Raw genomic sequence first — 23,956 nt, 5'->3', positions numbered from 1 at the left:
CTACTTTAACACACCTGCATCATTCAATTGCATTTATCTGCTTTTCTGGCTCAATTACAGCCTTTTAATTTCATTTATGTAATGAGCCTATTGCTAGACCAAATGGAGCCCTTCCAATAAAAGGTAGACTGTGAAGGAAGCTCATTTCCAGGATTGCGGTTCTTCTTACTGTGTTATGGAGAGTGAGCCCATCTGCTCTACAATGGATGCTTATACTTCTGCTGTCGATTTCTCAGCCTTTTTGTCTGTACCCAAAGGTCATGAACATAGATAAAAATGGGGACTTTGACTAGCCAGTGAACTATGAGCTGGTTTGCTTTTCTCCTCCACAGTCAGCCACAAGGTCTATAGTACAGTTGCCTCTGCTGCACCAAATCTCTGGTTAATCTTCTGGTTCTGTCTGTCCTCACTCATTTACAAAAGCCAAAGAGACTTAAATGTCTTCACCCTTCAGCTCCATTAACAGAGGGCTAAAATCCAGACTATGATACAAATGACCACAGCTAAGTTACTGGTTTGGGTGCTGAAGGAGTTATTCAGGACTAGAGAGGAATGATAAGGCAGAGTCTGCCTGCATCTTTGTCCAGAATGTGATGTCTGGGTAGAATCCCTGCTACAGAAAGGATATATTCAAAGTCACTTATCCTCAAGGCAGCAGTGTTGATGAACTGCCTCTTACAATAAATGGGAGACATTTACATCACATTAAATATATTGTACACAGACGTGGAAAAGGTTAACATTAACATGCACAATAGGAAGGGCCAGAGCTTAAGAAAACTGCCCCCACCAACTCCCTGCAATGAATGATGACACAACCTCTGCTGCTTCAATGGAAGTGAGAGGTGCTCCACCTTTACTTGAAGAGATCAATCTACTCACTTCTGGAAGAGAACCATAACCTTTGATTAGCAAGCAGTAACGTTCATCCAGGCTGCTTCACACTTTGTAGTGAATTGCTCCAGAAAGAATGCTAAGAAGACAGCGTCATCTACAAGCAACAGATATGAAGCCATCATTTTCCCAAATTAGATACTCTCAAGAACCTGGCTGCACTTTAGAATTTTATCCTGGAACATCAGGAAGAGGAATGGAGACCATATCCACCTTTGGTGGAGTCCTACATCAACACTGAGTGTAGATGACTTAATGTCAAGAATACAGGCACAATGGTCACTCCTCAAATACAAGGACTAAATAATACACAACAGAGTGACCCTGGGATCTCATACTGTTATAGGTCATCCATGGCTGTAGCCAGGGCTGGGCAAAGGTGGTGGCTGTAACAGTCACTGCCTTTTAGAGGGTGCAGTCAGCACTGTCAGAGAGGTGTTGATTGGGTCCTTCACCAATGGGATTGGTTCTCAGTGTGAGTGCCAATTGGACCCTGCAAGTTTGCAGGCTTTATGGGTAATCATTTAAGGAGTCATGATCTCAATCATGTTACTTAAATAAAAAGACTCTAGTCTGTCTCTGTGTGCATGTTTGTGTTTTAGAAACTGTGGCAAAGAGCTAGTTCACTACACATTCTAAAAGGTGTTTCAAACAGTGTTGCAAAGACAACAAAATATATTATACCTATAAGTGGATGAGCTGGGCCTATTGCACCATTCAGTTAGCATAATGCTTGCATAAACAGCCTTGTCAACATATTATTAAAATGATTGTATATAAATTATTAGCATCAGTAAAGGACAGTATTTTTCTCTAAAAAGAAGTGCATCTTTTTGTACTATTTATTGATTAACCTGGAAAGTAAATTCTGTTGCAACTCTCAAATACTTGGCTACTGAATAATTTTTTGTAAACAAAAATCTTATTTTTATGTAGTCCAAAAGAAGAGAAAAAAGATGTCAACATCATCGACTAGTACAGATACACTCCCAGATAAGCTCCCATCTGATATGATGAAGCACGTAGAGGGGTTCTGCATAGCCACTCTGGCACGACGGCCTCAAAATATTCCTGCATTTGCAGTGATGTATTTCACAGAACTTATAAAGTTTGAAGCAGGTTTGTTAATAACTTAAAGCTTTGTGCAGAGCAATTGTTTAACCACATGTGTTTATCCTTGTCTTCCAACACAGTGTTCCTTCACATCACCTTGGACTTGCTTCCTTATCTGCTACAATATATTGTTTATCTCTGGGGTAACCCTTTCTTGGACCAATCCACCCCTCCTAAGAAAGTTTCGACTTTCATTGCTTGCATTTGCAGTTCCCTCAATTAGAATTGTACGCCTAAAGCAGAACACAAAGAAATGGTATTTACCTTCACAATGGGAATTCTTAAATATTTTGAACAGTCTAAAACAAAGTTGAGTGGTTTTAGTTTTAATCAGACTATCTTGGAACCTCCCAACTGACAGAAGCATAACAAGGGTAGTCCTAATAGAATGGCTGCACCAACTGCAAGCTGTTACATGGTGCTGGGTACCCTTTTTATGGCTCTGTGATTTGGAATTTTTCCAAGATAGTCTGCTAAAAAACTGTTAAATCAAGTTTTAGACTACTTAAAAATTTTGTGAATTCCAGTTGTAAAGGGGAAACACTACTACTCATGTGTTCTACCTCTATCATGTACAAGCATTTAGAGAGTGGAATTAGTACTGCAGAAGAGGTGCTGATTGGTACCTGTATAGCAGTAATTGCAATGATTTAAGATGCCATGATCATGACTCACTGCTGCTTAAATGACAGCCAGTGTTTGTGTGATAGGGACTATAGCATGGAATTATTTTGTTACAGTCTGGTAAAAGTGTTTGATATTTTAATAATGAGCTGTTATGTAGTTACATAATAGCTGTTTGCCCAGCATGAAGAGTTTTTTTTTTTTTTGCAGTCAGTGAACTAATGAACTAAGGAAATGAGCTGTTGTAGCTCTATACATAGAATCACATTTTATAGACAGCCCTTGTTTTTGGTTCTTAAGATCCTCAACTCTGACAGGACAGTCTATAAGGGTGTTTTTTTTCTCCTCAGCTTCAAACTGGAGGACACTAAATGGGGGCATTGCCCAGGACACCAACCAACTTAACTGCAGCTCTGTCAAGTCACCTCTTATGCATTTAGTTTTACTCTGACTGTACTTGTAATTCCTGGATTACAATAGCAAATAGGCATAGTGCCTGCACAGTCCTATCACCTGAGTATTGATAACATGTCTAAAGATGACTACAGATTTGTAGGTACTCAGTAGAAGTTAAGCTTTAAAAAGTATACATCTGTACTTTGTGCAGGTTCTGCTGCCCCACTGCTGACCTATATGATTGCTGACCTATGTGACTACTGACCCATACGATTGCTGACTAGTACAAACAGCAGTCTCTCCCCACTCCCTTTCCTCTCATTAGCTAGCCTGGTGGCAGCATAAGGTAGTGCAGGTGGCTGGCCCACAACAACTAATGAAGAGCTGAATTCTGCAGCCAGACACTTGCTGGACATTGTTGTTCTGCAGTCTAGCAAAGTCCCTCAACCCAAGCTTGATGCCTGAAGAGCTTTACATCATACTGTGTACGAGTGTACGATATACAGACACGTGGACATTTACAATATGATTTCCCTCTACAAGATGAGAAGATGTTATGTTTTAGTGAAACTTGACCTGTTCTCCTTCCACGCCAAATGAATGTGTGTACATCAAGGTGGTAGTTTAGAGGGTTCTGCATTAGTGGAAACTAACTCCTTGCATGTCAGAGTAGCTAGCAAATGAATCACCAGCCTTTGCTCAGAGAGAATGCAAGAACTGATATTTGGAAAGATTACTGTCTTCTTCTGTAGTCAGTGGCCCAAGAGCCTGGCTTAGCCCACAGAGAACATTAATGAAAGATGTCTCAGAACTACTTCAAGCTGCTACATACATACACAGTCAGACAAACGTCATGATGCTTGACATGGTCACGTGCAGGCATTCACATTACTGCTCGGCCATTCATCACAATGTGTGTTACAAGTTAATTCCACAGAACCTGGGGATGGAACCCTGACTCCTCCTCAGCCAGTCGGGATTACAGTGGTAGGCCTGCATGTTGGAAAAAGTCTGCTAGGAAGGGATGAAACTAAGTCCCTAATGCAGCATGGATACCCTTGAGAGAAGGGGTGGTGTCATCACTGCTGTGTGGGAGTTAGCTAGCAGATGGGGGTGACTGAGAGGCCCTTGTAGTAAAGGAGGTAGATCCTGCAAAAGAGTGAACATTTATGCACAAGGCAGTGTATAAAATGTTCATCAGGGATCAACTTTTTACTGCAGGATTACATAACTATCTGACGGCATAGGGAGAAGAAAGCTAAGATAATATCCTCACTCTTCTATGAACCAGACTCACCTAATTTGTTTCAGATGTTTATACAGTTTGTTCTTGGCTGGTATATGCATTGCTGCTTTGTGGAAGATTTTAACATTTTTTTATTGTTTCAGAAAATCCACACCTTATTGAGAATGAAGTCATCAATGAGTTCTGTCTAAGGACAGGTAAGCTTTCCAGCACTTCTGCATATTATTTTTAGTGAGACTTTAAGACAGATATAATTGGACAGCCATGCTTTTCAAGCATCCATAATAATGATATATTTTTCATTTTAAATAATAATGTTTTCATTCTAAGTAATGCCACTAGTTTGCAGACTATCACTGTCACAGTAACAGAAGATAACTTAGTTAGACATCCTATAAATACTCTTAGCTGCTTTGCAGTATAGAACAACAGAGATACTGCAGGTCCAGACTGTATTTTGAAAATGAACAGCCTATGATTTCACTGAATGTTTAGTGATTGTATAGTTGACCTTTGAGTGTGGCTTGGCTTGTTTACTGAGGCTTTGGTTATTGTGTCTTGTAATAGGTATGGATGATTTACTGAAAGGAGAAAGCATCATCCATAAGTAAGCAAGTCATTTTGTTTTCAGTGGTAGTGCCCCCCCCCCCCCCCCCATGTTTGGGAGACCTACCTTCTTTGTTACAGCAAATTCTTGTATTGATTGCCTTGGATTTATGCTGTTTAGACATTTTGGCTAGACTATGGTTCAAATTAAAGCCTACTGAGACCAAAGTTCTAACAATGCAGACAGATGTGCAGCTTGCTAGCTGTGGTTTCCATACATGAGCCATGCTGGGCACTGAAGACTTGAGTCATGTATTTGAGTAGTCTGGGATTAGTATAGGTGAAGAACTGATTCTGAAGGATCAAAAGTGTCACTGAGTGTAAACTCCGATGCTGGACTATGTCTATGTAACACTTTTGATCCTTTAGAAACAGTTCTTCATCTATACTAATCCCCAGACTCCTCAAATACATGACTCAAGTCTTATATTTGATGAGACTGGGGATTAGTATAGCTGAAGAACTGGTTCTGAAGGATCAAAAGTGTCACTGGCTGTACAATCCAATGCTGGACTATGTCTAAGTGACCTATGTTAGCTTCAGCTGGTTTAAGATACTCCAGCCAGTGTACTGACTAAAGCCCTTCAAAGTCACAATATTATCTCTGTATTATGATTGTCATATGTACAATGACAATGCCCTACATGATTTGGGGCTTACTTGGCTAAAGCAGCCAATCTTGGTCAGTCTTTCTATCACATACAATAGGTTTGGTGTCCTTGTACAGCTATGGTCTTTAGAATCAAATTTACTATTCCAGAAGATGTTTCTCTTAAGCCCTGACGAATGAGAAAACATACAGAGACCTGACATTTTTTTGGCATTACCTTGTTGTGCCACATGGTACAGCACAGGATGATTCTGCAGGGATTAGGTATGACACACCTAATTGCTGGTGCTGTTTCATTTGTGTATCTCCACAGGTCCCCTTTCTAACACACTCACACGTGACGTTTGATTTCCATGGCATGTATTAAGCCACACTGAAAGCTCTCTACTTTCATTAAGCGCTTTTGGTGTCATCAGGAAGCAAGATGATCTTATTTCATAACTCTGCTGTCATGGCTAATGCAGATAAGATGAACAATGCCCCACTGAACCCTGTGGTTACCCATTATGCATGGGCATTTGTAATGACAGTTGTCTCTTTAACTGATACCACATATCTTCTTAATGACTACCTGAAGCTTTCAGTTGTTCAGACATTCTTCTGTTAGGCCTGGCGTTTAGATGTTTTAGTGAAGTTCCAGTACTTTTATATTCACCTTCTCAGTCTTGGAAAGTCAAACCCCGTTGTGTTGGATCAAGTTGCCTTAAGTTGCAGTGATGAGATACCTGCTGTGTGACCCCCATGCTCTTACTCACATGCATGAAATTTACAGTCACAAACTCTACCTGTATACCCTGTAAAATTATTTCCAGAAATTCACCTGGGATAAAGCTGAACAGCTTTTAATTCTAGACTTCTTGATTCAACCATGTTTGTGCAAAAAGGGACTACTGATGTTACCCTCTAATACCTTGAATCCACCTCTGTCTCCAAGGGGAAGACATGCAGTTTTTTCGGCAAGGGGCTTTCAGGCATTGGTGATTTTTTTCTCTTAACATTCCCTGTATTTCTTTTCCTCCAATATCCTTTATTATTCTCTTCATCTGATACTTTCCTTGCTCACTTTCTTTCAAGCTGTTGCCCTAGTTCACACACACACACACACACACACACACACACACACACACACACACACACACACACACACACACACACACACACACACACACACACACACACACACACACACACACACACCATCATCATCATCAACATTAACCCCCCCCCCTTTTCCCATTTTCTACATGGAGTTGGGGTATCACGTTAACTGTCGCCATCTCTCACAGTTCACTGCCACATTCCTGCCGTCTTCAACTTTCATGCCTGACTGTCACAGATCTTCTTTCACACAATCCATCCACCTCTTTGCTGAATTTCCTCATTTCCTCTTACCTTCTTCCTATTTGTCCCAAATCTTCTTCACCAGATTGTCTTCTGCTTTTCTGCACGTGTCCGAAATGTTTTTAGAACTTTTAAATGGAAAAACACTGTTTGATCTATATACATTTCCAGTCATTCCCATAGCATGACCTTTTATCATGACTACAAGTTATCATTTATAATAAACAGTTTTATGATAAGTATTTGGATAGGTTATACTGTCATTAGTAGATCTGTATATCTGGTGGGTAAATCACTGAAGTAATGAAAGGATACAGTGAATACAGTGTCTTCAGAACTGCAATACCCTTTAAGTGTTCCAGCTTCTGATCCATAGACAAGCAACGTTTGATCCAGTGAATTTAATGCTGCTCTATAGGTATTCCATTTTTGGCTTCACACAGTGTGTTGGTACACCTTATATCACATGACACAAACACACTCTCCTAAAAGATATAACGTTTATCTACTAAATGTTTAATATAGTGTTTATTCCAACTGTTAGGAGCTTTCTCTCTACTTTAGCATGCTAGTCTATACATAAACTTGGGATTTTACTATATTTCTGTAAAAAATATCTTCTTCTGCAATCTCTTAGAGTAGTCTTGCCAGACTGGAGTATGCACTTCACGTTCTGGCATTGTAATCTTAAAGCTTTGTTTGAATTTATGAAGGTTAGCACTGGGGTATCTAAACTTTGCAGAATTGTTATAACTATGGAGAATTGCTAACAAACTGTTTCCATAGCTATGACAATTAGAAATGCAAACTTTTGTTGTACCTTCAATATCTGGATATTTTAGCCTGTCAATGTCCCTTTTTTTAGTAAAAAAGATAGGATAACTAACAGGACTTCAGAACCTTGGTGTTAGACTTGGAGTTCAAAGTAGTCATTTTATATTCTCACAGTTCTAAGTTCAACCTGTTCCCCGTGTATAAGATTTATATGAATGCTTTTAACATGAGCAGTATACAACTTGTTATCTACATTTACAACTAAGGAAAGGATGACGCCGATACTGGAAACAGATATGCAGATATTTTGCTGCCTTCAATAGTATAGAAATCACAAAGCAGCTTCCCATAAATAAGGATTATTCCTCCTCTCTTGGGAGTACAAAAAGCCAACACCTCAACCATTTTCATCCTATCCATGAAAGAGAACACCTTTGGGTTTTGTATTATGTTCCCAGCCTGAATTAAATTATTTGACTGCAATATCTACTGATATTGGCTGGGCACATGTGAAGACCTTTGCCTAGGTCTCCATTTCGCCAAGGCTGGTCTTGTTGATTGAAATCTATAATCTGAGGTGTATATAGCCCATGAGGTGGCTGTAATAAGTGTGCACTGAGGCAGTTGGTAGATGAAAGTGACTAACCCTATCTGCTGTTTGATCACAGACAATGACCATTGGCCTGCTGTAATAGACCCCCATTCCATTCCAATTAGTCTCATTTTATTTTGTAATTGCCTGTGGCCATTGCTGTCTCTTAAAGCTTGAGCAGTAGAAGCCAGTGACTTCAATACAAGTGGGCCTGCAGGAATCACCTAAATGTGTATCTAATTGAGATGGGATGGGGCTCAGTTATGATTGGTCAGTTTACCTGTGATCAAACAACAGATGTTGTCAATTGCTTTCATCCACAGACTGCCTCTGTACCCATTCACTATGGTCACTTTATGGATTATATGCACCTCATATGTCTGACTGCCTCAATATGCACTCCTTATAGCCATTTTATGGATTATATACACCTCAGACATCTGACTGTTATCAACAAGGCCAGCCTTAGATAATTGACTCCATTTCCCCCTGTTGCAAAATTATTCCACTCTCCACTGTGGCTTCCCATTCTGGCCACACAACATTCAGATATATTATTCCTTTCTTGGATTTTTTACACTGTTGTACCTTTTTAGCTTTTTTCTCCACCCTTTTAAAAACATTCTAACTGGCCAAGACTGCACTATAGTAGTTGTGGAAGAATGAATTAAACCTGTGGCCTAGCCCCCCACAGTCTTAAGGTTCTACATGCTCTGTAGTGCATCTTAGAGTTCATTTTACAACTTTTTGATCCAGTTATGGCATGAACAAAAATCATGGGTAAGGAGTAAAAATACAATCTTATTTCTTTCAAAGAAAAATAAGTTGTGTCTAAAGCTTAATATTAAAAAGTAACAAAATGGCTTAATGTTAAAGACTAACAAAATAGTCCCAATAAACTGAGATGACAAATACTTGCACCTTATCCTTGCAGAAAGATAGCTACCTTCTGTTATATGTATCCTTCTGGTTTTAGACTGGGATGAAACTGAAAGCATAAATGGCAACAGGCATATACTATACAGCTTAGGGTTTGGAGGAGGGAATAAGAGCACCTGGATGAAACCCACACAGAGTCAGGGAATACATGGAGTACATACATTCCTTCACACAGAAGGAATCACAGACAAAAACTCAGAGAGCCGAGTGCTATTTGATGGCAATGATAGTCGCTGTACCACTGTGCAATCTATCAGTTGTTATCACATACATCCTTCCCAGCCCACCACAGATGAGTCATTTATTGTATTTAATTCTAATGTTTGTGATGGAAATTAAAAAAAAGTATATGGCCAGCTTGTTACTTTTAGATACACTGCAATCCTTCCTTCACACATACATTCATTTTCATCCCAGGTACCCCCACACACCCATCAATTACAGCCAATGCCAGTGGGCTTCGCACTAATTCTGTAAAGCCAAGAAGTAATGACTGCTTAACTGGAAAAAGCAGGATGCAACACATATTTAGTCACTGGGATTCACCAACAGCCTTCTTCTCCAGAAATTAAAGGTGAATGTCTTGACTGTATACATCAGATATCAGACTGTAATAACACACACACACACACACACACACACACACACACACACACACACACACACACACACATGCAACACATACATGCACTATGTGATTATCGGTTACAGCCACTTGTATGACTGTTTGATTGCAATCAAATAAGTGAACAAATATATAAATAAGTGCCACACATGAATGCATCTTTTCAGCTCATTGCTATCAGAATACAGTCTATAAACTCAATGCAACACCACCACCACCAATTACCTCTCATCCCCTTAGCTCAAGAAGAAAGCTAAAAAATAATGGGAATCCAACCCTCACTGCTTTACCAAAAAAACAAACATTACCAAAAACATGCCAAAATGAGGTAAAATCAGAAGCATTCCATGAAGTATGGCTGTTGAGTGCATCTACAGCCCTCACAAATTTCAAGCATTTATTAGACACACACACACACACACACACACACACACACACACACACACACACACACACACGCGCGCGACCATCAGCTACAGCCACTTGCATGACTGTGAGTGTACATCTTAGAAGTTTTATTGTAATGAAATGAATGAATGAATACATACATAGCTCCCACACAGAAATGTATCATTTCATCTCAGTGTACACGTGTGATCATCAATTACAGCCACTGTCCATGACTGTGACAAAACACCTAAAACGTTAGTGACCCAGGATTAACTAGGTATCCTCTCAACTCATTGTAGTCAGAATACAGTGTGCAACCCACTGCAGCCCCCATACCTCTCAATCTCTTAGTTGAAGAATCAAGGAGAATGTTTAACAAATGAGGAACAAAGGACTAAACCCAGGGAAAGATATTTCCCTTATATGCTTAGAAAGTTGCAGAATAATAGGCTTTGCATTAGCATGCTTTTCTGAAGGTTATTAAGCCTGAAATTCCAATGTTATTCTTTAGTGACTGAAATCCTGACTGATTTAGAAGACCACAAACTTTATCAGGAAAAGACCAAAATATTAGCCACAATTAGAGACACTCAGTGAAGTCATGAGCAGCTTAGAGTATTGATGCCTCATTGCATTCATACATACATTTTATATACACATGCATGTGCACACACACACACACACACACACACACACACACACACACACACACACACACACACACACACACACACACACACAGATGTCACCATCAACTACAACCACTTGTATGACTGTGTCTATATCTCAGACGTTTGACTGTGATACATGAATGCATAAATACATAACTGCCTGTCAATGTAGAAAATTAGAAGACCAAACTCTTAGCCTAGTTGTAAAAGGAAATTAAAATTAAAGCTAAGGATATGCCAGCACTGTGGCATAGAGGAGTAAAACTCTTAACTGCGTCCCAGGAGACCTAGATTTAATTAGGATGTTTGGAGTTTGAGCTACTAATAGGGAGGGATGGATGTGCCCATCCCAGGAGTAATGTGGTCATCTAGGTACTGTCAAGAGGTGTGATCCACAGAGAGGAATAGCTGAGTAGGCCTCACTGAACATAAAACAGGTGGAAGCAGGGAAGGGAAAACAAGGGGTAGAAATAAATGAAACAAATCCACCATTGGAAGAAGTCAATGGCACATCCTTCCAGGTTTCACAATGGTTTCATTCATCCCCTGCCCAGATGTTCTCTGATTCCTTTAAGGCCCCAGCCTTAAAACAGAAATAGTTATAGGAGAGGCTGGTAGACTCAGTGATGTATGACTGAAGACTATTGGGGTAAGCCGGAAAATGAAGCAGAAGAGTAGCAAAAAAAAAATAAATAAAGCTAGTGGTCTGTACTTAAATAACTCGTGAGTATAATCCTCTGTGATGATGTAGAAATTTACAACAGAATGAGGGATGTGTTTAGACTGGTGCTGCACACCTCGACTAATCAGTCTGTTCGCAAGCATCTGCAGCCTCAAAGCTGATTATAAACAGAAACAACATTAAAAATATAGTGAAAGGCAATACCGATTTAACCTAATTTAATGTATTCACTAGTTCTGTTTGGCAGTGTAGTTAGAATAATTAAGTAACAGGACTACTAAATCAGTATTGTCTTTTATTACAATGTTGTATCTATTATCAACTTTGAGACTACAATTTTCAGGTTGGACTGTCTCTTTTGCAGGTAAGAGATGTGGTCACAAACATGCATTACTTTGTGAAGGATACTGTAGGCTAGTGGCAATTATTTTAAAGCTTCATAGCTTAGTACTGGGTTAACTGCTCTTGTGGGCCATTTTAAACCTAGCCAATTTCTTTCAAAGGTGAAAACCAAACTCTGTACTTTGTGTTTGTGAGGTACCCATCTTAGCCATTATACCAACCCTCCCATGTAGCAATTATCTCTGATTTAATCATAGGCATAAATATGATTGCACTTCAAAGAACTGGAAAAGATATGTCTGTTGTAGTAAGATAGTATCCCTTAATATTTGGAACTATACATGGTACAATTGTGGCTTGAATTGATGTATAAACTGTAACTATAGGTGTAGAGTAAATGCTTGTCAGCTACTGTGTAAAAAGTAATACTTCATATACCATTTAAACTAGTGAAACACCTGCCAACATCCTTATCGGAGATTACGTTGGAGGCATCACAAACATCAACAAATAAAGTGTCTGTTACATCTCTGAGATACAGCTCTGCACCTCCCTCTGAAGAACACTTGATTTGTTCTTATAGTGGCACAACAACTAATAGGTCTGGGTCTGACATGATGCCAGACAGAAGGTCTGGTTCTTCATCAGTGTCCAATGTACTTACACCAGTTTCCCAGTGCCCTGCTGTAAATTCTTTACATGTCATAAGACCACCTCTGCCTCCTTCTAAGGAAAGTTCAAAAGAAGCAATACAGGATTCTTCTTTGTCTCTAAAAAGGGAACAGTCTGCATTAATAATGAAGGAAACCATGGCTGAACCAGAAACAGAGCCATTAATAAAGTATTATTATCGACGACCACCATCAGGCACTTCGGTTGTCCCACTTGAACCTGACACTTTGGCTGGTCCTTACTGTGGCACGGCAGCTCCAGTGTCCAGTTCTGACAGAATTTCAAAACCAAGTTTTAGTTCAGATAACATCTGTACACCAGTGCCCAGTGTGACTACCTCATATGACCAGCTGCCTTCTTTTAATTATCAACAAACTGCAGAGTCATCTTCCTCCAAGGAAAGTTCAAAAGAAACAGTACTGTATTTTCCATTGTCTCAGAAAACTGAATGTCCTGCATTAACACTGAAATCAACTTTTGCAGAACCAGAAGCAGAACTAATACAGACTGACTCACAAGAGCTGTCAAGTACTTTTGAAGTACCTCTTACTTCTCTTTCTATGACAGCAGGACCTCCTACAACTTTAGATAAATCATCAGACCAAGTACCACAGCCAGATGAGGTTGCCTCAAATCTGTCTAAATGTAAAATGTTGCCAGTAGAAGAACCTGCAAACTTAGGTTGTTCCTTTCCTGTAATACCTGTTACCTCAAACAAAGAGCCTACACACCAAAGTTCTGAACCAGAATGTTCTTTTGCTCCTACTGATGATGGTCTTTCTGTTCCGATTGAATATGAAGCAGAAAAACAAGATGAACACAATGTTTCTTCTGAAGAATCTATGTCTTCTGATGAAGCAACAGTTGTTCACCTTCACATTAAATTTACACCTGCAGACTGTGGTGCTCCTGCCCCACCTTTGCCAGGTGAATACAGTGCTAATGACAAGTCCTTGGAAACACAGAGATTTCTTCCAGGTCATCAAGAGACAATGTCTATGGAGATACATTCCAAATTAGTATTGAGGTCTCCAAAGAAACAACTCCAGTCTCAGGGCGAAATAGCCAAAGATGCTGTCTGTTACCAAGAAGTGGTTTCTGAATCTCAGGAGTCAGCAGTTGCTGGTACGTTGCTATCAGACCAAGTCCCTGCAGCTCAGAAAGAAAGACCATCTGAGCAAAAAGGTAAGAAAGATTTCCCTAATGTCTTACACGTAAAGTTTTCACATAAGATAGTTTGTTTGCAGTTCATGATTATGTATGTAACATATATATTGTAGTTTATCAGGTGTACACAATTGTGCAAGAGACATCATATTTTATAATTTCAGTTACATCATATTTTATAATTTTGTTTTGAGTTAAAACAATGACAGTTCCTATTTCAGGTCACACTGAAAAAGTGTAACTCAGTGTAGCGCTGCCATTATTTTAGAAGCTCTGAAATTGCTTTTATTGAAAACTGACCTCATTCAAACATGAGCAGCAAACATAGAGAGGCATGCTAGTTCTCAACTTTAAGGAGCATGACTCAGTCCTGGGTTGTAAGATACTCTCAAGGACATAGTTTAACCCTGGCGTTATAGGTACTCTTACGCTTCAAGTCGCTACACTGTTATTGTGTCAAGCTAAGTTTCCTTTTTCTCCCTACATCCTGCCCAACTCTCAGACTGCTGTATGGAATCAGATAATACACTCCCACTGTCATCCCAGCTGCTCCCTTCCATCCATCCTGCATTAGTCATTGAGCTTCTCCCTTCCATCCATCCGGCAGGAATCACTGAGCTGTTCCCTTCCATCCATCCTGCAGGAATCACTGAGCTGCTCTCTTCCATCCATCCTACAGGAGTCCCTGAGCTGCTCTATTCCATCCATCCTACTGGAGTCACTGAGCTGTTCCCCTCCATCCATCTAGCATGGGTGATTGAGCTGCTCCCTTCCATCCGTCTTGCAGGAATCAGTGAGCTGATCCCTTCCATCCATCCCACAGGAGTCACTGAGCTGTTCCCTTCCATCTAACCTGCAGGAATCACTAAGCTGATCCCTTTCATCCATCCTAAATAAATCATTGAGCTGATCCCTTCCATCCATCCTGCTTGTGTCACTGTGTTGCTCCCTTCCTGCCATCCTGCATGGATCATTGAGCTGCTCCCTTCCATCCATCCCACAGGCGTCACTGAGCTGTTCTCTCTATCCATCCTGCAGGAGTCACTGAGCTGTTCCCCTCCATCCATCCAGCATGGGTGATTGAGCTGCTCCCCTCCATCCGTCTTGCAGGAATCAGTGAGCTGATCCCGTCCATCCATCCTACAGGAGTCACTGAGCTGCTCCCTTCCATCCTGCAGGAATCATTGAGCTGATCCCTTCCATCCATCCTGAATGAGTCACTGAGCTGATCCCTTCCATCCATCCTGCAGGGGTCACTGAGCTGATCCCTTCCATCCATCCTGCAGGAGTCACTGAGCTTATCCCTTCCATCCATCCTGCAGGAGTCACTGAGCTGCTCCCTTCCATCCATCCTGCAGGAATCATTGAGCTGATCCCTTCCATCCATCCTGAATGAATCACTGAGCTGATCCCTTCCATCCATCCTGCAGGAGTCACTGAGCTGATCCCTTCCATCCATCCTGCAGGAGTCACTGAGCTGCTCCCTTCCATCCATCCTGCAGGAATCATTGAGCTAATCCCTTCCATCCATCCTGCTTGGGTCACTGTGCTGTTCTCTTCCATCCATCCTGCAGGAGTCACTGAGCTGATCCCTTCCATCCATCCTGTATGGGTCAATGGGGCTGTGAGTACATCTCTCTGTCCAGCACAGCCAAACTTTCTTTTTTTGTTTCATCAGTTATAATATCTACTTCTTTCCTTATTTATATTTTGTACTAGTTATCCCACATGATCTTTACTTATTCAGTTTTTGTAACTTTTTTGTGCTTCACATTTTAAGCGCTTCTCTCTTGTTTGTACATGAGTGTTGGAAGTGCGAGGCGATAGTCAAATTAATCACCATCATTTTCCTGCAAAAATACAGTGAATGGAATGAAGCAACAAAACATTTTCCCCAAATTCAGGGAAATGTAATAGTTTCAAGTTAGGGCTTCCAGGTCAGCAGATGGCAGTTTGGAAATAGCAAATAAATATCAAGAATTGTAAGTAAAGCTGTTTGATGGGCAAACCAGCTCCATGGGACAGAGGGATACAGTCTTGACTGACTCAGATGACGCAGGATTAACTAGTGACCCAGGATTTGGAGGAGATGGTGGCCGATGATGGAAGATGGCAGTGAATGGCTGACACCAGCTTGCCCATCCTGATGGAAGGAAGTGGTTTTGCCAACCACATTGCCAGCATCTGCTGGAGATAGAAGTGCATGATATACAGCATATGAACTAGGAATGTATGTTTAACTCAGCCAAGCCACGTCCATGTGGATTAGCAAAAGAAAGCATAGAAGGCTATCATGGGAATGCATGTCAGTAGCTGGGGGAGGGACTAGGGCCAGAAATAAACAGAAAACCCCTCCCAGCTGTAAGGATGATGGCTACACTGTGACTGCCTCCCACCCTAGTGATGGGAAAGGAGGTGGCACAGTCATAACAAGGCCTAGACAGTAGTCAGCAGGCAATAAAAGAACAGAAAATAATTTCTAATCTATTTTGTCTTTCAAAATTAGTAGAAAAAGAATACAAAATAAGTGTTACCTGAGATATTTTATCTCAAGATCTGCTGAGAATGAAGATGCTAATTAATGTCCTTAATCATAATGTGAAACTCTGATTACATTTACTTTTCTGTTTAGCTGCACAGCGTGCCAAAAATTCAAGGAAACATAAACAGAAACAAGAAAACTCACTGCCAGTGAAAGATTCTGAAAACACTGAGTGTTATTCCTCTAGTAATGCTTACCATCAGATAAATCTGATCACACAGAGGACATCTGAGGAGATTTCTCCAGATTGTAGATTACTTGCAATCAGTACTTGCCCACAACCTAGTGTGACAGCAGAAAGGGTACCTCAGGAGAGTTCCCCAGATCTTAAACTACCTCCAATCATTGCATACCCACAGCCTAATGTGACAGCAGCGAATACATCTAGGGAGATTTCTCCAGATCTCAAACTACCTCCTATTATTGCATATTCACAGAATGATGTAACAGTAAAGGAGACATCTGAGAAAATGTATTCACATTTACAACAATCTCCAAACAGTGTATACCAAGATCTGCCTACTCACAAGTGCCAAGAGCAGAGCAGGTTTTCTGCTTGTGCTTCTTCATACTGTCATATAGATAACGTAGGCAGGGAATCCAGTCCTTCATACATTCATACAGCTATTCCAGTGCAACAGATACCAGCATACCACAATTATTCTGCTGTCTGTCATGAAGAAACTACTCTGAAAACACCGTGTGCTCCCAGACCTCCTTCTAGTCTGCCAAGAAAACATGGCAGACGAGTGCATAACCATCATCATGCAGACCGTGCAGTTAGAACAGCCAGTCCTTCATACATTCCTGCAGCTCCTCCAGTGCAACAAGTACCATCAAATCACAACTATACTGTTGTTTCTTCTGAAGGACCTTGTATGAAAACACAATATGCTCCCCAACCACCTTCTGGTCCTCCAAGAAAACATGGCAGACAAGTGCATGACGTTCATCACATAAAGGATGTAGCCAGAAGAGTTAGTTCTTCATACATTCCTGCAGCTCCTCCAGTGCAACAAGTACCATCAATCCACAGCTATACTGTTGTTTCTTCTGAAGAACCGAGGGTGAAAACACCGTATGCTGTCAGACCTCCTAATAATCCTCCAAGAAAACACAGCCGATGCCTGCATAAGTACTGTTACTCAGAGGATGCAGCCAGAACAACCAGTCCTTTATGTACTACAGCTATTCCAGTGCAACAAATAAACACACAGGTCTGGACACCTACAACTGTGTATGTCCCTGTGGTTGATGTCAGTACAAACTGTATACCCTTCTCAGATCTTTGTGACTGCGCAAGTACTAAAATGCAGGCATCATTTACTGGGTTAAGTGGGAAGTCATACTGTAGGGACTGTGAACAGGGTTCTTCAAATGATGGTTATGTTGCAGAATCTAAAACTAATTAGATGGGACTTCACTAGGAAATAAACATAGTTCACATCTAAGGTCAGCAATAAATAAGAAACACAGTAAATCATCAGACTACAGCAGACAGAGGAGAATTTGAAGATCAGAAAAAGAAGACGCTAAAAACAAAGGTATGTTAAGCTGCCAGTGTTGTTTGACCAGTCCCCTTAATAACAAAGATGATTTGCAGCTATTAATTCATGTGCACTGTTTAACTCATTGATTGTAGTTCACAAAGACTTACTGCAATGGGAAGGCTTAGCTCAGATGTTTTCCCTGTAATGCTAAACATTTCCATTTAAAGGACTGCTCCACCACTGAGGTTTTCACCTCTTGGGCCCATCAGTACAGAGGGCAGATTTTCAGTCAGAGTAGTCTTGGGGAGTGGAGAATACTAATTAGTCATGTGCCCCCCCCCCAGAAATGTCCTTGACTCCCAATTAGCTAATTTGAGTGATTCAGAGAATTGCTAGGCCTAGAAGGGAGATAAAAGTGACTTTTGTAAAAGCATGGCAGACACCCATTCATTCTGATGGAACTACTCATGGTGTAGGTAAGTTAATTGAATATGTATGAGTGGGAGGGTGTTAGTGTTAGTGTGTGTGTGTGTGTGTGTGTGTGTGTGTGTGTGTGTGTGTGTGTGTGTGTGTGTGTGTGTGCATATTGTCTGTATGAATGTCTGAATGTGCATGTGTGTGACTGTAGAGAGGTCCTTTTGGGTGCCATTTGGATGCCTTTGCTAACTCGATGGATGGACTGCTAGAGAGGACATTAGCATGGCCACAGACTAGCACTGTCTCTGAATTGCATTTTCTCACTGTTGCACTAATTGATTAACTCACATGGGGCAATTAGCATGATAAATTACCATTTTTCTGAATCCTTGCCCATAAAAGGCATACATCAGTAAACTGTATACCTAGAGTTAATGAGATCATAATTAAACCAGTTATTTTTTTTCTTCTCCCATATAAAAATCATGCAGTCATGCTTTAAAACAGGCTGTGACTGGTTGAGGTAGCTGGCTTCATGGTGTTCTTCTTTTTAGTCCCCTTTTTTGATTCTGTTCTTTTTAGTCCAGGGATCTCTTGATAATCTGACCTTAGGATATAATGCAGAGTGTTGCTATTTCTGTTCTGCTGGGTAGTAGGTTGGAGGTCAGCAAAGATCGTTGCCAGGTACAGATTGTATGGAGTGCGTAGAAGAAGTATTGTGAGGAAAATGTAGGGTGGCAATGCAAAGTGTATCCTCCTATATTGGGCACTAGAAGGCCCAGTACAATAGCTTCTCTAGTTCAAATGAATGTAGGTTTGACAAGTCTGTAGCAGCAAACTTTTATCTGTTTTTAGTTTATCAGTATAGCTACATGAGAAGGACAGAGAGGGCTTACATTGCCTGGCCATTTCTACAGGCTTCTTAAGCTGTGGTGCAATTATTCTGAGCGTGTCTTCGTTTTTTTTGGTTGTTTGGAAACCATAGTTTGAGGTTTTTTTAAATCTTATTACTCAGCAGTGTAATAAATTCCTGTATTTTTTTCTGCAGCCCAGGAATTCTCTATGAAGTATAATACCGACCACATACATGATAATATATAGATTAGATCATTAATAAATTGGGAAATAATATTGGTAGAATGAGTTCCTTAGGTACTTGGGCAAAGAGAGAGAGAGTACCTACAACAGAGGTATAAGAACCAGAGACAGCTATAGAGTTTCTATTACACAAGTGATTTTAAATTGCTTGGACCATCACCAAATTCTTGTTTATTAAGCTAAGCAAGATGAAAGCTTTAATAGATTTGAGGGCCCTTTGTAACTGCTCACACTTGACAGTAGGATTTTTTTATGACTTTATTTATTTATTTTTTGATTTATTTTACATTTCTTTACAGGGATAGTTGGAATGGGCGAAACCCATTTTCAGCCGAGCCCTGGTGAGAAAATCTCCACATGCAAGGAATGACAATATGAGAATCAGTGAGGAACTGTTTACATATACATATACATATACATATACATATACATATACATATACATACAACAAACATATACTTAGAATATAATATGGAAAGATCCACCTAATATGTACAAATTAACTAGGTCTAATACATACAATTATTCAGTCATCACATTTGATTTAATAAGTATAATGCTTAAGTGGCAAATACTTTCATACACATGAAAGGTGTTGGACACAACTGGTAATAGCTAGTGTTTATAGGAAGTCAGTTGAGAGAAAAGTTGATATTTAAGAAGGAAAAGCTTTATACGAACTTGAAGAAAAGCATAGTAGGTAGGTAAGGGGAGAAGTGGTTAAGGGGAAATGTAAAAAGGCAGATATGATTATTATTTTGTCTCTGAGATTAATTATTGTTGGAGTAGAAAGTAATGGGCCTGAGCTCCTTATGTGGAAACTATATTTGGTTTAGAGAAGTAAGAGGAATATAGCAGTATTTTAGCAGTAGAGTTAGCTAAGGTGACATAATTGTACGTTAGTAAGACGGGGGAGGTGCACTTTAACACTGTAAGTGAGATTCTTCAACCCCCCCACCTTTTAAGTTGTGTTGATCTGCCGAGAGACCAACATACTTGATACATCGACCCATACTAGGTTTGCCAATAACTGGTACTAGACTAGGATTTGGCTGGAGTACGAGGTAGTCTTTTTATCTGGCCTCTGTTTCAAGAGAGAGATGAATGCTTTGTAATGTGTCGGTGGTTATCAGGCCTTGCCCATTTTTCCCCCACAATAAGCCTGACTCCATGGGTGTAGATGGCAGCCAGAAGAAAACAATAAGAACAATAATAATGTCGTTTTCATAAATTTGTCAGGAACAGACCTCCTGTGGCATGGATTAGAGGAGCTATCCAAAATCCAAACAACCTCTGTGAAATGACTAGGCAGATGTTACAAAATTAACCAAGAATTTCTATACTCACGCAATTATGGGTTCTTAAGGTAGATGTAAAGTAGTTACAAAACGTAATGTTGTTTAAAGGAAAGCATTACCAGCACCTAGAAGGTTTTGTGCTTATCTTTTCTCTTTTATGTATTGGTCATATCTGAAAAGCGTCTTGTACCAACCAGCTTAAAAAGTAATAGAGGCAGCCATTTGATAATAGGTTCATAGGTTGGTACTGGGCTATCTGCCCGAAGGCATACATTAGCCCAGCCACATTGTGCGGTATTCACCGCCCCTTTAGTAGTTCCCTAGACCCTTGTACTAGCAGCTAGTACCCTTGGCCCATATCTAGTAGTGCTGTTGGTGTGATCCCCGGTGTGAACTTTCTGTTACCCATCCACTCATCAAGGTTCCTCTTGAAGAGTGATAGTGAGGGGCTCTGTCTTATGTAGATCGGGACCATGTTCCATAGTAAGGGAAGTCTCTGTGAAGGGAATCTATCCCTCCAGCATGTTCTATTCATTGTTGTGTTGAGGTTTATATCCCTAGAGCGTGTAGCTCGAGTAGATTTGGTTTTGCTAAGATGGAGCATGTTCAACAATTCTGGGTTGGACATGGCCCTGTACGTTAGACAGAGATCGCCTCTGAGAAAGCAGTATGCAACAGAGAACAGTCTTAGCTTTTTCAATTGCGCTGCATAGGGCAACTGTTTGAGGCCAGTAATCCTCTTGGTTAGGTACCTCTGTGGTCTCTCCAGCTGCTGGAGATGTCTAGCCAGGTACATTCCAGTTGGTGCATTGTACTCAATAATGGGTCTGATGAGGGAAGTGTAGAGGGACACCATTACATCCTTAGATCTTGATGTGAACCCTTTCGTGATCAGATGGGTCACACAGAAGGATTTTCTAACCACTTTGGCAACATGGTTATCAAAGGAAAGCTGACTATCTACTTGGGTCCCTAGATCCCTTATTTCTTCTTCAGATTTCAGGGGATTACCACCTATGTTGTAGTTTGTGGGTACTCTGTTTTTTCCAAAGGGGATTACTACGCATTTTTTTGCATTTAGCTTGAGACCATGGCTTTGACACCATGCATCAGTCTCATTTAGGCCCTTCTGGAGGATCTCCATGTCGGCCGGAGACAATAAACACCCAGTTTGCAGTCATCTGCAAACGTAGTCAGCCACAGCCCTCCCGTGCTTGCCTGTACTTCTGAGAAGTATATGCCAAACAGGAGGGGCCCCAGGACAGAGCCCTGAGGCACACTACTCGTTACTGGTCTGGATTCGGACATAGATCCCGCTTCTCTTACTTTATGGGATCTGTCTGAGAGCCAGATAATAACAGAGGTGCACATTTGATCCTCACAGTTTGGAGTATCAACAGAAGGACATGCATAAAATGTATTGCTTCCAGGCTAAGATGGGGCAATAGATACAAAGTAAATGACAGAGCTGCCAAGATAATGAGTTAAGGCAACCAACCACTGAAGACATTATAAGTAGTACAGAGCACAAACCACTGAAGACATTATAAGTGGTACAGAGCACAAACCACTGAAGACATTATAAGTGGTACAGAGCACAAACCACTGAAGACATTATAAGTGGTACAGAGCACAAACCACTGAAGACATTATGTGGTACAGAGCACAAACCACTGAAGACATTATAAGTGCTACAGAGCACAAACCACTGAAGACATTATAAGTGGTACAGAGCCCGCAACATTGCAAGTCAAATGTAATCATTTTGTTAGTTGTAACTTACTGAAGAATATGCAAAGTGCATTCTTTTATTGTTTCATTGTTTTTGTTGCTTTGTCCTGTGCTTAAATTCTAAAATAACTGTACTGTAAATATTGGACTTAATTTATTTTATTATGTTTATGTCAGAAGTGTATTAATTGTATGTATTTCATGTTTTTTTTTTACAGGATTAGAAGAAATCCTACAGCAAACAAGGGAGATTCTTTGCTTCAGATCTCATGTGCAGAAAACACAAACACAAATGTTAATGCATGTTGCAAAGTAAAATTTAGAGCTCATTTCAACCTATATTCTTCTTCTTCTACAGCAATAATCTGAAATACGAAAGGCTGGTTAGGCCTAATGACCTGTCATTCATAATAGTATACAGGTACTGAGGACCAAGGCAAATGTAAATGTCGCACTTGGTTTTGACATTTGTGTTCATTATCCTTAAATTAATCAGTGATGCAAACACAGAGGTCTGAGTACTTTGCATCTCGTATTATTCTAAAGGAGACTATAGGTAAAAATGTAAGCTCTAACTTTTTTTTTCTGTTTGCAGTGTGTATTCATATTCATCTTGGCCTGCTTCCTATTCTGTTCTGCTGTAGCTACACAATAAATTACATAAGACTGTTAATAAATCTGCATTTGTCTTCCTCATTTCTTAAAAGTATTAAATATATATGCTCTTGGGCATATATGCATGTATGAGAAGTCAATTTTGCCATTGTCAGATATTCAGATATTCTGTGAGAACTGTTTAAGACACAGATATTTCAAATTTTTGTTAAACATGTTGCTAGAAGTAGCTGGCATGGTCGCAGTAGAAAGTACATGCCTTTTTATTGATTAAGTTATCAGCCTTCGTACTGTAAATCTGCTGCACTGCACTGTACAGGTAGCATGCAAGTAGATGTTAACAAATGGAAAATGTTAACCATTTCTGAGTTAAACAACACCCGTTAAGGGGAAGGTAAGTGATAAAGGGTGACAGTTTTCTGAATGTATTTCTTTTCCTAAACCATGCTTTCAAATAACAGTTTCAGTCAGATTATGACTATATCTGAAAAAGTGGCCAGTAAAATATTTGAACAACAGAAATTTAATGATAAGTGTATTTTACGACATGTGTAGGTTCCTTGAGTTAATAGCTTAGGGATAAAAGAATTGTGAGTGAATATAAATGGGTACAGGTTCAAGTATCCAAGAGGAATATTGCAGTTCATTATCCATCTGTGATAGGCCTGTAAATGGCCACTTTACACAGATCTCAAAATATGAATCTAATAAGGAAAAGGCTAACAATTACATGAAATTCTGTCCATGAAATTCCAAACTGAAAGTCCTCTTGTCCAAGTGATTCATTTAACTGCCTCTGGAAAAACAGCAATGCACTTTAGTCATGACCTGATCATTGTTGTAGCAGTGTGGGGCTCAGATTATACAGGAGTTCCACATGAACAATTCTTAGATGGCTGAACAAAAATTTCCCAGTCACAAATGTTTTACAGCACTGCTCCATGAAATATAGAACTGCCCTTGCAAACCCATGTTCCTAAAGTCTCACACCCAATAACTTAAATATACCAAATTCAAGGTCACACAACTGTGTGGAAATGGGAAACAACCTGATAGGGTGAATATAATAATCCACTATGTC

General features: G+C 40.1%; 1 protein-coding gene and 1 long non-coding RNA gene across 2 annotated transcripts; both read left to right on the top strand.

Annotated features, from left to right (window-relative positions):
- The first annotated feature begins 1,810 nt into the window (after positions 1 to 1,810).
- LOC122808408 lies at positions 1,811 to 17,638 on the top strand. The gene is made up of 4 exons (XM_044079372.1): positions 1,811 to 2,013; positions 4,417 to 4,470; positions 12,296 to 13,702; positions 16,317 to 17,638. The coding sequence occupies exons 1-4, from the start codon at positions 1,851 to 1,853 to the stop codon at positions 17,636 to 17,638; spliced, it is 2,946 nt and encodes a 981-aa protein (XP_043935307.1). The 5' UTR covers positions 1,811 to 1,850.
- A 5-nt stretch (positions 17,639 to 17,643) lies between these two features.
- Positions 17,644 to 22,937, top strand: LOC122809262. Its single transcript, XR_006365882.1, has 2 exons — positions 17,644 to 17,770; positions 22,479 to 22,937. It is a non-coding gene; the product is annotated as an uncharacterized LOC122809262 (long non-coding RNA).
- Positions 22,938 to 23,956: the final 1,019 nt, after the last annotated feature.

This window comes from Protopterus annectens, chromosome 8.part0 (genome assembly GCF_019279795.1).
Source record: "Protopterus annectens isolate FY-2018-M chromosome 8.part0, PAN1.0, whole genome shotgun sequence".
Classification (NCBI taxonomy): domain Eukaryota; kingdom Metazoa; phylum Chordata; order Ceratodontiformes; family Protopteridae; genus Protopterus; species Protopterus annectens.
This window is presented reverse-complemented; position numbering and strand designations above follow the sequence as displayed.